The following is a 15,458-nucleotide window of genomic DNA, read 5'->3' as shown; positions in this document are numbered from 1 at the left end:
ATTCTATTGCTCTAATATGTTAAGCTTGACATCATAGAGGGTGTTATTCTAAGGTTACTGAAGACTGACTCAGAAAATACTCCGCATAAATGACTCTCTGATGCCCGTGTGAATTGTAGAATAAATATTTTGTGGGTATGAGAGACAAGCATTACTCAGCAGTTGGAAGCTCACCTGAGACACACGGACTCCTGATGTGAACGTGTGACTGATGAAAACGAGCAATGTTTGCGTTGTTGGATTATGCTTCTATGGGAGGCCGTTTGAGAAGGTAAGGAGACCTTTGTGATGACATCATGGTCTTGCTCTACAGGTGTAGTCAGGTGATGGGTGTTAGTCATTGTGTGGGAGGACAGATCAGGTGCTTTAAGGTTCAGCGCCATCCAAATAGTTGAGGAGCAAACATGCCCTGACGTGTGCCTAATGAGAGAATAACTGAATCAGGTGTGTGATGCTTGTGCTCGCCGGTGTTGTTCAACTTTCACTACTCAGAGGAAGATGTTTGCTGAAGCCTGCACTGATTCACCTTCATGCTGAGGGGCATTTCAATGGTTTGTTTGTGCTGAAGGGTAGAAACGTTAAGCCTCCTGCTTTGAAATAATCTGTTCGGATTATAATGTGGTTTAGACAGAAAGCGTCAGTCAGATCAAAACTCAGGAGCGGCTGAATGCATTTGTCTGTGCTGGCTGTATTGAAAAACCTCTATGAATGCAGCTCCCTCTAATGGCTGTTTTAGGTAGTTTTAGTTATTATGGCCAATGTGTAGTACCACTTATTACCACTAGATTGCAGGATAGTGCTTTTTTTCTTTTTGATTTGAGGCTCTGGATAGTTTGGCTCATTAGCAAAAGGAAGTATTGAGATGTTGAGAAACAGTAACAGACGGATTCAGAGCTGGTATACTGCAGTAGAAATCCTTATTTTACAAGACCTGTGGTTATAACCTCATCTAAAAGTAAGAAGAAAAAAAAGTAATTTAAACAGAGTTTTGTCTTTAAAAGGCCCCCTGTGAGTGAAATATTAACATTATTTCATTGGATTATTATTTCTGACATCTTTTATCTTAACATCACACTCTAACATTGTGTTGTAAAAAGTCATCAGAGCTCATTTTAACTTTGTTATATAGGCCCATTGACGGGCTGAATTGTAGGGTTGTGATTTGTAAAATATTAGAAAGAGTGGCTAAATAGTAAAGGTAGAAATTATTTAGTTGGTTATTTTGAATACATTTCTTTACTTAACTGTAGTTTTACTGAAAATAAAGGTGCAAAAGTGTCACTGCACTGTTCATTTCCCTCCACTGGCTCCAGTTGCTGCTTCTATCAAATTCAAAACCCAGTTGCGCGCTTAAAAAACAGTGACAGAAACGGCTTTTGCCAACCTGATCACAATCATCCAGGTCTTCAACCCCCTCCCGCCCACTTCCCCTCACGACAACAGGGCCCTGAGCCGCAACCTGTAATCTCAATACCAAACTCCATTTGATCTGCTTCTGCACAGTCCCCTCCCCTTGGAGAAAAAAGTTGATGACCCATCTCATGAACACACCAGCATCTCCCTCTATCCCACTTTCCAAGCCCAACACAGTTTCAGCAGACGTCTGTTCAACAAGAGTCTGGTTCTGTTCGAGGTTTCTGACTCTTAAAGGAAGTTTGTCCTCGTCTCTGTAACTTTTTTTAAATGTTGCTCAGTGATCAGGATGGATTCATGTTGGGTCTTTGTAGATCATATAACAAAGAGTAAGGTCTTTTATTGGCTCTTTTGTGAAGTCTCATGAGGTGGCATTTGTTATGAAGGGGCGCTCTACAAATAAATAATGATTGATTGATACGCACTTAATGATTGGTGATGCTGATGATGAGGATACTGAGGATGTTGTTGATGATGAAGCTGTTGATGTTGTTGTTGATGACATTTGGAAAAAAAAAACATTTATGCTACACACCCCGTTCTTTCCCTCTGTGCTTTGCATCTCAGCCCTTGTGTCTGATTAGACTTGAAGATGTTCATTGGCACTTACTGATGTTTCTTTTCCTGTTTTTTTTTTAGATCCTTGAGTTGTACATACTCAGATGTACGTCGCTTTGGACAAAAGTGTCTGCTAAATGAAATTGTTGAATTGTAGATCTGTGCTTGTGAGTAAATGTAAATTTCTACTTTGAAAAACTGGCTCATAAAATGATTTGCAAGTAAAATATGATCGGAAAATTAAAACTCATAGTGATATAGCAGAGTAAAAAGTACAATGTTTCCATCTGAAATGGGGCATATTTGAAGTAAATTTAAATATACATTGTTATATAGTCTACCCACAAACTATCAATAATTAGCATTGACAGCATTTGACTAAATGTATTGCGTTACATTCCCCCTCTGGTCTGTAGAAACAACCTCAACCTCCTTATCCGGCATTTTTCTAATAAGCTCCACGACCAGAAACTTTGTAAATCTAGGATCAATATTGGAGTTGCTTTTGAAAGAGATCAGAACGCAGAAAGGTTTCAAGACCGATGCAGAGCTGGTTATACTGAAGCTTCAGTTTCTGTGACAGGACAACCTGCGTTCATATCGACTATAGAGGGGAGGGGGCGAGGGGAAACAGCTCTCTCTAATGTTTAGAATCTGGACTGCAGTACCCATTTTAAACACAAGGTGTCAGAGGTAAATAACGCTCCTTTAATCTGTTAAAAATGTTTGAATCAATAGTTTAGTATATAAAATGATAGAAAAAAAGTTAAATGTCTATCCCCTTTTCTCAAATCCCTGTTCAACATCTTCATAAGTTTTGTTTTGTCTCACAACAAACTAAAGAGGTTCAGTTAATGAGAGAAAACATGTAACAAGCAGCACTTCAAAATATTGAAATACTTCAATATTTTGTTTTGCTTGAAAATTGACTTGAAGGATAAAACAAAGTTACTTTAGAAACAGAAAAGGAAGAAAAATGTTCATGATTATTTTAGTTTTTTTTAATTAAAACAACCTAATTTACATCTTTAGAAATATAAAACTATGTAAACATGTAGACTTGAGTCCTCAGTGCAAACAAAAAAAGTATAAATAGATCTTCACTCCTCCTAGAGCCGTCAAGAAGAGTCCCATCACACTTCATCCTTTTTTATCAATCTGAACCAGAGCTGGTTCTTCAAACTGCGTATAAAAAAAAAATCCACCATACAGCCATCAGGGCTCTCTCAAGTCCGTATCTGTCCAAAGAGCCAGTCTACAGGGTCTTTGCCTCTGCAGTCTTTTTCTCTGCTCATCCTGGGAGACAAGTCCTCCGAGCTGTTCAGACTCAAACTGTAAAGTCTGGAAGTCCTGAGTGCGCGAGGCGACCCTCGAGGAAGTGACGCAGACACAGAGAGCTTCATCTGAAGCTTTGAGAGGTTCCTCAGCCAGGGGGTCCTCTGGAGCCGGACGTGGCCGCAGCTCGGGAGCTCCACGGGGCAGGCGAGAGCCTGGATACTGCTCATGTAGTCCTCCAGAGACTGGGAGCTCTGGGTAGACTGGGCAGATGAGGGATGAGTGGCCAGGTCCTCGAGCGTCTCAGTGATGGTGGGTAAGAGAGGCAGTGAGAGCAGCAGACGTCTGTGTTTCATTCTGCAGGGAGAGATTGAAAAAAAACATTTAGATAATCGTTCTCTACCAACTTCAGCGACAAGAAGAAAAAAAAACTCGAAAAGATTGTGTTTCTAAATGTCTAATTGTCTAATTTTCTGACTTTGACCAAAGATAAAGCCAAATCTTTGAAAGTGTATTCGTCCAATTTATAGTCAAAAAGTTTCACAACACTAAATATCAGCCACTTTTACCTGACAAGTCCAAGGACAGTCCCTTTGTTTAAGATATAACTCCTTTAAAATAAAGCCTGATTCTCTTGTAAGAGGTAAAAATAGCTACTGAATAAAATCAATATTCCTATATCAAGAAGTTTAACGAGTAAGAATTGCTTTCAGCACTTGCAGATTTTTTTTAAAACTAATAACAAGCAGCTCAGATCTTAGTTTTTGCTCACAATATCTTGAAATAAAATGTCGTTCCTGGACCTGTGAGGTGAGTGTAATGAGGAAAAAGCTGAGAAACGATGTCATAGTTTCTCTTCTATCCTTTTAGCTTTCGTAAAGTTAACTTGTATAAAAATGTCTGAATAGTAGTAGCTGATGATGAAGAAGGAGATGAAGAAGAAGCGCTCTCACCTTTGATGCCGCAGGTGTATGATTGACACACGCAGAGAGAAACAGAGTGATGTGATGTGTCGTCCGTTCAGAGTCTGTCTGTGAGTCTGACTGGACCAGAGTGTGTGTTCAGGCTTTATAGAGGCAGGCAGAGGCTGAGCGATTAGCCGCTCGCTCTAAAAATAACTGCTGACCTTACTTACATCTGAGCGATCATGTGTGTGTGAGTGTGAGTGTGTTTGTGTATGTGAGGGTGTGTTCAGGAAGCAGAGGAGTGGCGGGTTGGAAAGGTTCAGTGGTGCAGCTGCTCTGAATGTTTACGTTCCTGAAACAATGAAGCCCTGGGAGCAATCTGTCCCAACTCTAAAATTTCCACTCTCTTCTTCTTCTGCCCCCATTCCTTTGAAGTTTCACTAATAAAACGGTTGTGATTTTTCCAAAAGAAAAAAAATTCCACTGACGCATTAGTATTTAATCATTTATTTTACTGTTTTTCTAAAACTGTTTTCAGCCGCCGTGTTCTTTATTCAGAAACTATGACATTACGATTAAAAGCGTAAAGTAAAGAACATTTCAGCCAAAGGGTATCCTCTCTTATCTACCCAGCAACAGTCCATAAACATGAACAGGCTCACATTCAGACTGTATTCAGAACATGTTGTTTCTGTATAAACATAAAGTCATAAATTGTCATAACTCTGTTTCCATATGTGAGTCGTCAGTGATCACATGCTCCAACAGGCTGACTGGAAAACTATTCAACGTGACCGCCTTAATCATCATTTTCACAGTTTTAAAAACAAATCATATCAAATCTGTTTACCTAACTTTTAAAAGGTTGTTTAATGATATTAGTAAAGTATGTTCTGGGAAACAGGAGGTATCTTTTCTTTAAAAAATAAATTACAAACAAACCTTGTATTACTTTTATTGGACTAGTTTTTCGGAATAATTCACCATAACTGTCTCTGGGTCACTTCAATGGCGCTTTATAAATTCAATTTATTATCATTATTAGTATTTGTATTCATGTGTCATGAGTTGAGTACAGTAAAATGTTTTTATTTAAGGAATTCATTTACTTGCTTCCAACATTTTGGTAAAATGGCAACCGTTGAATTCTCTACTGTCCCGTTTTTATCCGGCAGATACAGGTGCATCCCTCATTTAATCATGTGATGCTTTAGTGTGTTTTTATGTACTGTCCTGTAAATGTTTGTTTGTATAGTGTTTTATGCTCTCGGTGCAAGGCAAATTCCCTGGGGGCAATAAAGGTTTCATTCATTAATCACAGCTATGTGTCATTCTCAATGTTTATATTGTAATATTTCATCATATGTTAACTTAAAGTGAAGCGAACAGCAGCAGCAGCAAACAGCAGCTTTAGGAGGTTTAGAAAATATATTCTCATGTGGTTTCTCCAGCGGGGCATGTTCAGACCCTTAAGGTCACAATACTCTCAGCACCGCCTGCTGCTCATTGGCAGAGCATCTCAGCTGGGCATCGTAAGTGGTTGACAATTCAGAATAGCATTCTTTACTTTAGTTATTTATTTTAGAAGGCAGCTTGTTTTAATAAGTCTTCCTGTTGTAAATCTGGTACAAAATCAGGCCGATTGGGTGGCTGTGGCTCAGACTGTGGGGGGCTTGCTTTGGGAACCGGAGGGTTAGTGGTTCAAGTCCCAAAGTGTTAGCGGTGGGAAGGTGCCAGTCACCTAACCAAACCCTGATCTGCTCAGGAGTTCGTCTGTGTGCTTACCCCCCCCCCCCCCCCCCCCCCCCCCCCCCACATCAATCTGAGATCTCTCCACTAATGCATAGAGGTGTGTTTCTGCACGTGCCCACATGTTAAGCCTGTGTGTGTGTGTGTGTGTGTGTGTGTGTGTAAGTCATGTTTTCAAAACAGTGTGGAAATATATTAAATACATCTTACAAATACAAATACAATACGTCTTTATTATCCCAGCTCAAAAATACAACATTTCCGCTTTTTGGGCTCCACTTCTTACATCTTAGTGTTTTTATGTTTGCCTACACACACATACATAAACAGTATGTCATTAACTTCAGAAAGGTTTCAAGAATATATAGGAATTACTTAACATCCAGTGTTTGTAGTATTTGTATCCCTTCTCCATGACGTATATTTGTATCCATCTGCCTGCAGGGCAGTTCCACTCTAGTTATCAGGGTGACCACAGACCCCCAAAGCTGGCAGCTCATCAGCTGACCAATCGGACCGCTCCAGTTTAAAAGTCAAAAATAATGACTTATTTATTGCTCTTATGTGAAAACCTTTAATGACATTGATTGTTGCACTTTTCCATCAGCAGGAAAGCTGGCTTCAAAGATCTGCATTGTATTACGGGATGTCACATTAACAGAGATGATCTAAGGAGACTTTTTGATGAAGGAATTATGATCTGGGACGGTCTGGGATTTAAAAACGGTCACAGCTGTGGTGAAATATTTCATTTAATACTCGTTTTGTTATAATACATGCACAAAAAATGACATACTGTGCAATTCCATACAACATGCTACAACCTACTTTTCACATTTTAAAGCCAGCTGTCTAATATTCTTAAACATGGTGTCACAGTTTCATCTCTGTACTCAGCACAGCAGTATTTACATTTTCTCCTAGACTAGGGGTTTCATTTTTGTGAAATCAAAAGTGTACGTGACCCATGGCAGTCGTTCTTTGTTCTCATTATTGCTGACTTCATGACTTCAGCCATGCTCCAGTGTGAAAAAGGGCGGGTCAAACCTGGCGGGGTCTCCCAAAGAACGCAGAGGTCACTCTGAAGCTGTGAGCGACTGCTTCTGCACGTACACCTGATACTGAGCCGCAATGGCAGACAGCCAGCAGGATATCCCCTCTGACAATGAGTTCTGATGATTATTATTGTGTGTGTGTGTGTGTGTGTGTGTGTGTGCAGGAGGATGGAGAGCTTATCCTTGAAGGGTTGCTGAACATCTACTGGGGTCTGCGTCGACCAATCAGACTTCAGATGCACGACGACAATGAAAGATTTCGTCTCAACCGGTAAGATAACCTGATGAAGACTCACACACAGAGGCCTTCATGGACCAAAAGAAAAAAAAAAATATATATATATACAGTATATAGGTCAATGTTGTCATCTTGGTCCTCTTATACAGTAGCAGAGTTTGACCCCATCTGCTATAACGTTTAGAAAAAATCAGAGGAAATCGACATTAGATTGACAAAATTAGAAAAGACTGACCAACAAAGAGGAGCTGTCTAAAGAAACAAAGACAAAGCTGAGGCTGCTACTGCCCTCGAAGTGGCGTCCCCAAAGTTGAACACACACCCTTCACCTTCACCTCAAGTGATCCCCCACTCTCTCATCCCTGGTCTGTGCTCTCAATAAAGGCATGGAATAAAGTGTAAACTGTTTAATGTGGTAACAGATAGCCAATTGTCTTTTCTGTCTTCCCCACAGAAATGACATGTCCTCCTTGATAAAGCAGTTTTCAGAGGAGGCCAATAATAATTCAGTTGGCAGTGAAAGCAGAGCAGCCGGTAAGTAGCCTTCACGTGGAGTCACACACACACCTGCTGGAGTAATACGGATTACTGTACTCACCACACACATGCTGCAAAGGATTAGAGCTCCAAACGTGCTCGATCGAGCATTTCCACTGGAGAGGTTTGCTGACGTGTTGGGCACAGATTACCCCTGAGAGGGGTATAAATGTCCAGGGTTAGCGATATTTGCCTTTTTGAAGGACTTTTTTTAACCGCTCACATGTCGCTGGGTTTTTCTAGACCACAGCTTTTCTTGGTCATTTTGTCTAATCCCTCCCCCCCATCAGACCGGGATCATGGGTCTGAGTTTCACTAAACAGTTTGCCACGTGTTGATTTAATACTGTCTAATAGGATTTAAATATCTAATGGAAATGCTGAGGCCTCACAGATATCAGGGTTTATCATTCACACACTGGGTGCATTATGGCATATTAACTCTGTATGTCATATCAAAACGATTTTAGGTAAACTGCACAATTGGCCTTGCTTTGGCTTCTAGTCTGACACATTGTTTTGTAATGCATTATACCTTGATTGAAATGTTAATAAATGAAAAACCATGCAACTATTGGTGGTCATATCAGTGAAAGAGGAGACTGAAAAAAATTCACACTGTGTACTTTTTCTTGTGGATGTTGCCCTTCCAGAAATTTGTGATGCTCTGATGCAAATGCTGACAGAGGATTGTATTTTTTTTTTGTTTCTGTGTAGGCGATGACGTCGGCGGTCTGGAGGACGAGGATTCACCGCAGCTGCTGAGGACAAGAAGTGATGCTTCCTTCATGCGTGTGCAGAGAAGGTCAAACACGCGCACCGCCAGAGACCTGCACCGCCTGCGCTCACATAGGTTCTCAATCAACGGACACTTTTACAACCACAAGGTACCATTACCAGATGTACAAGCACACACACACACACACACGAGTGCATCCCGTTGTTGACCGATGTCCAGGTGCAGGGGGGGGAGGGCAGAAGTTTCCTGTTCGGATGCCACTGTGCTCATTCTGAGTTTCCCAATAGCCTGCTGTGAGCGGATTACATTAATGTGCCACTCATTAGTTTCTCCTGGATACAGCCTGTGTGTGTGTGTGTGTGTGTGAGTGTGCGCACATGTGTGTGTGTTATTGAACTTATTCCAGCTGCAGATTGAGGGATTTCCTTTGTGTATTAGACATCCGGTTAAAAATGTGCAAGGTGTTGAAATCCAGGAATCTCAAATGGAGTTGGAAGTGTTGATAAAGTAAAGTCCAAAGTACTTTTTGTCCTCTTTTGATTTCTCTGTTTTTTTTTCTTTTATGCCTCCAGACATCTGTATTTACACCGGCGTTCGGCTCGGTGACTAATGTACGAGTGAACAGCTCAATGACGACTATACAAGTCCTCCACCTGCTGCTACACAAGTTTAGGGTAAGCACTGAGACACATGTAGCCCCTCAAGTGTTGTCAAGTGAAACCTTAAGCAATACATAAATCAGTGTTTTTTTTTTTGTTTCAGGTGGAGAATAAAGCTGAAGAGTTTGTCCTCTACATGGTGCACGAGTCTGGTGGTAAGTTGTAAACCCATTTTCTCTGACGTTATAGGATTGTGCTTGTTTACATCCAGGTAGTAGGGCGTGGAGTGCAGGCCCTTTAACAAGAGCTACAGCCAGTCTATAGCAGTACAGACCCCACTAGTGGCATGTGGCTGCATTACAGTTTGGGCATACCATTCGACCAGTGCCAAAATATTAATATTAACACTTCATTTCACCAACTGGTATTTCTGGTGCCAACTAGCGAGGGTGATGACATTTAACCATTTAATCGACTAAACCGCACATCCCTACTTGTGGAAAAATGGTCCCATATCAGATTTGTAAAAAAAAATCAATTTTCAGTTTCTGATCATCTTTAAGCAGTAAAATGAAAGCATATTTTTCCACATTCACTTCTTTTATTCATCTTGCAACCTTGGAAAATTGCATTAGCGAGGTCGTAAATTGAGTTTCCCACATTGAGCATGATGTCAGAGGCTAATGGCTGCCATGGGAACGTAGTGAAGTGTGGTTTTGTCAATAGTTGTGTTTGTTTTTGTGTGAGTGCATTGGTGGTCAGTTGTCGTCTTTGTTTTTGACCTTGTAGAGAGGACCCGACTGAGGGATGGCGAATACCCGCTGGTTGCTCGTGTGCTTTACGGACCCTGTGAGAAAATCTCCAAGATCTTAATCACGGAGGTCGACCTGGGAGAGGAAGTCACTTATGATGTGAGTCTGGGCCTCCTGCCACACCTCCCTCTGTTCTTTCCATTTGTTCAATCAGTGACTCCCTTTTAGATTTTTTTTTTGTACAATCCTCAATATAGACACACAATGATACAATGAAAAAGAATAAAGTGTTTGGTTAAATTTAGTGAGCTGAGGAAAGCGCTCCTGTTTCAGGACTGATGTAACAATAGATGAACGACTGTGTGTTATGACTGGACTCAGGGATAAAAATAAAACCCGATTGTTGTAGCAGAACTTTTCTGAATGTCTGTGATTATTTTCAGCTTTACAAGTTAAAGGATCAGTTTGTCTAAATCACAACTAAAGACAGTCATGATTCTCCTTCACTAGTATTAAGCCTAAGTTTTGTTTATGTTTGTCCATATTTCAGACTCAACCCAAACACAGTGGAGGTGAATAGATGTTTGTTTGTGTTGCTCAGGGCGTCAAAAGATTACATTTGAACTATTCATCAGTAACGTTTCTTTCCAGGAATAAACTCTTGTTTACTAGGGATCAAACAGAGAAATCGCTTTAGGCTGTTATCTGAACTACTTAACCATTGTGTGATTTTTTTTTTTTTTTAGCGTGTAGTGACTTCTGTGTATGACTCAGAATAACTTGAAAGTTCTTTCTATAAAAGATAGTCCTCTTCACCTGTATGTATAACGGGCTTTTTGTTTGTTTTATCGGGTTTTTACGTGTAAGTCTGGTGAACTGATCCGATAACACATCCCTGCTGTGTTTTTCTTCTAATGGAGAGATATCATTGTGAGCTCCTGACAGTAAACCTGACTCCATTCTTAAGATTCGATATTTGAAATGTAATTGTTATTGTCTGTATTTCATATCATCCAGGGCATGTGAGGCCTTTATCTTTCTGATAGGTTTTGAAACTTTGTCTCCCCAGGTGGCCCAATACATAAAGTTTGAGATTCCTGTTTTAGACAGCTTTGTGGAGAAACTGAAAGAGGAAGAGGAGCGCGAGATAAACAAACTAACCAAAAAGTAAGTCGAGAGTTTCCCTACTCAGCAAAACAGAGTTACAAAACCACTGACAAAGCGCTCTTTGATGACATGCCTATTTCATTATGTGAGGCCAATGTGCGTGTCTCCTGCTGGCTCATTACTGGATGAAAACAGGCCCCTTCAGTGAGTCTGTATGAAACACTCCTCTCTTAGTGTTTAGAATATTGTGTAATCGTAAAAATCATCACAAACGTGTCATTGATAGACCAAGCGATTTCTTAAATTGCAAAGAAATTGCATCCAAAATCATCTTTCCATCGAGCATTGTTGGTGTTGACCAATGTCTGCTGGTTGACGTGCTTCTTTACTGCAATAAACATGGGCACTGTACTTCCTGTTGTAGATATTCCAACATACATATTACTGCTGGGACAAATACTCACTAATGAACACTATTTCTGAACAAACGTTCTCTCCTCTTTGAGTTATCTTAACCACAAACTTGTGCTCAGCTGTTTTATGGAGATAACTTATCCCTTTATCAAAAATGAACTACATGTGTGTCTGCTTCTACATCTTGTTTTTACCTTTTTATGACGATAAGACGTGAATCATATCAACTTCAGTGACCTTGGCTTCGAGCAGCAATCAGGGAAGGAAAGATACAAGAAAAAAAACCACATCAATGACATTTTTTGACAATAACAAAACGAATACTTCAGGGCTTGTTTTTCCAAATGAAGACTTGAGTAGTCACAAATTAAATCCGTAAATATTACAGAGTCAATCAAAAAGTTTAGTCACACATCCTGATCACCACTTTAAGACAATGTGAAGTCTTCACTTTTTTTGTCATAAACAGAAAAAAAAATAACGTTCAAAGTGGGCCAAGGACTGTGTCAAACAAAAACCCACACATGTACACCTCATAGTTTGTAATCGTTAAAATAAGAAATAGTTACAAGTAAATAATATTGACCTATCACTGTCAACATACAATACTGTCAATGCCCACAAGGGGGCCATGGACCACACATTGGGATCCCTGCTTTAAATGAACAGAAGCACCTGATGTGTTTTAAAGTTTTGCCAGTTTCATATTTATTATCTGGTTTACATGAGATGTTTTTGTATGAATGCCAATTAAATGCATTCAAATGTTTGTATGCGACTGTTTGTGTGTACCAGTCAATCATCTGTGTGTTTTTTTTATTCCATCCCTGCAGGTACAGTGCTCTGAAGTCAATGATTCAACATCAACTGGAAGGCAAAGACCACACCAGCGACAGAGTATGAATGTGTCTGTATACGTGTACGGATGGTGACCTGTTTGAATGTGTGTGAGGGGACGGGTTAGATGCAACACTAGGACTGTTGATTTACGATGGTAATATATGTAAACTGTAGTGCAGTGGTTCTCAACTGGTCTAGCCTCAGGACCCACCACCACCTCCTTAATTAGAAGTCGTGACTCAAATTTCTGAAAATATTCAACCACTCAGATTTATTTTTGAAGATTAATTTTGGCGCTTTTTGTGCCTTTAATGGAGAGATAGAAGAGTGGATAGAGCTGGAAATCAGGGAGAGAGAGTGGGGAATGACATGCGGGAAAGGAGCCACAGGTTGGATTTGAAACTGGGCCGCCCGCTTTTGAGGACTATAGCCTCCATACATGGGGCGCACTCACTAACCACTGCGCCACCAACGCCCCCACTCAGATTTATTTAATGAAAGATAATGCAGTTTGGACCTCAGACAGAACTAAATGTTACAGAAAAAGAAGCTGCAACTTTTTTTTTTTCCAGGCACACGTTGCGACCCAATGAAAACAGCTCCGCGACCCACTTTTGGGTCCCAATCCACCTGTTGAGAACCACTGCTGTAGTGAATGTACAGGTAAAGGCAAAATGATAAAGGCCGCAATAGAACCATATCAGACACCGATGTGCTTCTCTTTTAGAATTACAAATCTCAACATTTTGTAAGATCTGTTTTTTAACGTTAGAAGTTTATCACTGCTTTGATATCTCTGCTATTATTCACGTTTCATGTACAATTCTTACTGCAACTTTTAATATTTATACAAGCTGTTTTTTTCTGCAATGTTTTCTAAGACTTGGACCTTTTTTGTAATAAATCTAAGTGTGGCCTTTAAAAAAAATGCTGTTGGATCTCTGCTGACAACAAACACAACTTTAACATCCCAAAAAGAAAACAGACCGTTTTTATTATTTCCTGTATTTCCACTGAGACGGGAGCCCAGATTAGCATTGTTTTACTGAGTGACCCTCTGTGCCAGCTAGTTCCCATGAGCTCTGTGTGTTTGTGTGTTTTACTCGTGTGTGTGTGTGAGTGTATATGTGTGTGCCTATCAACATTACACAATGGTGGTATCCTGAGAGAGGAGTGCTGTTCCTTGTTCCCACAGTCTCACAAACAGAAAGTCTGTTGTATCAGCCTTGACCTTAAACATTGACTCCTAGTCAGTTGACAATTACGATTTGATTAATCAGATAATAATAACAATAATAAAACCTCCCTCTTAAAGACACAAGTACATGCAAACTTCATTGTGCACAGGCTCCCTCTGCACACACACACAAACAAAACAGTCCAATTGGAAAAAGCTTGAAAGTAAGTTTTTTGTTCAGTGTTTGCAGAAAGGTGTTTCTCCGTATTGTTTTATTTGTGACTGGCCCAGAAAGTAGGCCAACAAGAAGAAAGGCTTTTGCAGTCTGAACATTGTTACGTAAGCCACAAAGGCCAAACTATTAAATAAGACAAAGGGATATATGTTTAATAAAACATCACAGCATTTAGATGACCTTACTTTTGTATCTTTGTAACTGTGATTAAAAGTGGGCGCCGCTTTCTTTTGCATCAGTTACAACCTCACAACCTGTGCAAAACATGTCCTTACATGTCTACCTTAAACTTATACTGGTCCTACCTGCAAAATGTCAGATAAAATATCTAATGGCTTTAAGCATTAGATGTTTACTAAAAAAGCTTTGGATGCTTTAAAAAGTGTATTTTATTCTCCACAGCGCCAGAGTTGGAGTTTGGCACCAGCTACAGGTCAAATTCTGTTTATTATTAAAGTGGCTGGTGGATGTTACAGAAAAAACAGATTATTTACTTTTTGGTATCTGCTTGGTTTGAGCATTTATATGTTATCAGTTACTGCTTTGTTCACATCCAAACAGTTAAGTTCATAGCCTTGACCCACTTGAGTTTTCTCAGCAACTGATCCTTCCTCTCTCTCTCTCTCTCTCTCTCTCTCTCTCTCTCTCAGAACATCTAAATTGCAAACAGTAAGTCTGCCAGGTTTCTACTTATCACTCAGCAGGTCAGACTGCCAATGTCAGCTAATCTGGTGGATTAAATTAACTAGTTAATTCAGTCTGTATTTACATGATTCACAGGTTGGAGGTATTTTTTGAAAGAGATGTCACAGACGGTGTGAAAGGAATTTTCCTCCACTGTTAATGGTTGCTTTTTTTTAGGTCATTGTGAGAAAGCCTTTTTCCATGACTGCTGTGATAATTATGAATTGTCACAACCTTGGCTGGTCTAATAAATGATGTGCAGCTCAGAAGTGGAGCGGCAAAGGAGCGTTACCTGTGGAGAACAACCTCTCTAAATAAAAAAATATAGTTATTGACATCTTTAAGAATTTAGTACAGAGATTTCAAACACTGTCATATTGATCAACTTAATTTGTTAGAGCCATTTTTATATTCTTTTTTTTTTTTGAGTGTGCAATATACAGTATGTGTTATTTGCTGTAATTCCCTTGTTGACACAGTAGATGGCATACTGAGTATGTGAGGTGAAGGTACAAGTAGAGGAAGAGGGAGAGGTAATCAGTTGGGAGATAGGGAGGTGAGCAGTTTACAGGGGGAAGCACACAGTTTTTTTTAACTTGCTGTAGTGACTTAATTTGGCAAACAAAATAAACCTATGAGCCACTGAGGGGCTGTTATACCGGCAGTTTCTAAATTGGCATGACTACACTATTTCTAAAATTGCTCTTATTGGAGTTTAGTTTGGTTTGGTAACCTGTTCGCTTTTAACCTTACACAACTTAATCAAAAAATAAAAGAGAGGAAAAAGTCCTACCTGGTGATGAATGATGTCATGTGAAATATATAGCACAAGATATCATCTATCACCAGGTCCTGTAGGAGGGTTGTAGATAACACACCTACAGGACAATACTCATTTTCTAAGCTATCGTAAGGTAAGTAATATAAGACTTTAGTAAGCAATATTACTCGTTTTAGAGACTTTTTAGGGCGAAGGGCCAAGAAAGGGTTCAGGAGACAGAAGGCTGTTAGCTTTTCAAAGTAAAACTGTAATAGCAGTGTGCAAAGGTTAACTTGATGTGTATCTCAAGTCAGAAGCCTCAAAGTTCTGATGTAGAGTAACAATAAAAAGAAGAAATCAGAAATTTAGTTTAACATGAAATTAATAAAACTTGTGTACTATACTGACACAAAGTACGATTT

The 15,458-nt window shown here is 39.7% G+C and overlaps 1 protein-coding gene and 1 long non-coding RNA gene across 3 annotated transcripts in view; both read left to right on the top strand.

Moving 5' to 3' along the window:
• Positions 1 to 13,501, top strand: part of rassf4a (Ras association domain family member 4a) — a 31,583-nt gene extending 18,082 nt beyond the window's left edge. Inside the window, exons 1-9 of one of the 2 annotated variants that reach the window (XM_061039676.1) lie at positions 197 to 271; positions 7,120 to 7,226; positions 7,648 to 7,727; positions 8,447 to 8,616; positions 9,041 to 9,142; positions 9,231 to 9,282; positions 9,857 to 9,978; positions 10,889 to 10,986; positions 12,174 to 13,501. In XM_061039676.1, coding sequence (XP_060895659.1) covers positions 212 to 271; positions 7,120 to 7,226; positions 7,648 to 7,727; positions 8,447 to 8,616; positions 9,041 to 9,142; positions 9,231 to 9,282; positions 9,857 to 9,978; positions 10,889 to 10,986; positions 12,174 to 12,243 — 861 coding nt within the window. In that variant the 5' untranslated portion in view covers positions 197 to 211 and the 3' untranslated portion in view covers positions 12,244 to 13,501. Of the gene's footprint in view, positions 1 to 196; positions 272 to 7,119; positions 7,227 to 7,647; positions 7,728 to 8,446; positions 8,617 to 9,040; positions 9,143 to 9,230; positions 9,283 to 9,856; positions 9,979 to 10,888; positions 10,987 to 12,173 lie in introns of those variants that run through there. The other variant, XM_061039675.1, reaches the window with a different exon arrangement.
• Positions 2,050 to 4,241, top strand: LOC132975253 (uncharacterized). Its single transcript, XR_009673252.1, has 2 exons — positions 2,050 to 3,595; positions 4,191 to 4,241. It is a non-coding gene; the product is annotated as an uncharacterized LOC132975253 (long non-coding RNA).
• Positions 13,502 to 15,458: the final 1,957 nt, after the last annotated feature.

The sequence above is a fragment of the Labrus mixtus genome, chromosome 6 (assembly GCF_963584025.1).
Source record: "Labrus mixtus chromosome 6, fLabMix1.1, whole genome shotgun sequence".
Lineage (NCBI taxonomy): Eukaryota > Metazoa > Chordata > Actinopteri > Labriformes > Labridae > Labrus > Labrus mixtus.
This window is presented reverse-complemented; position numbering and strand designations above follow the sequence as displayed.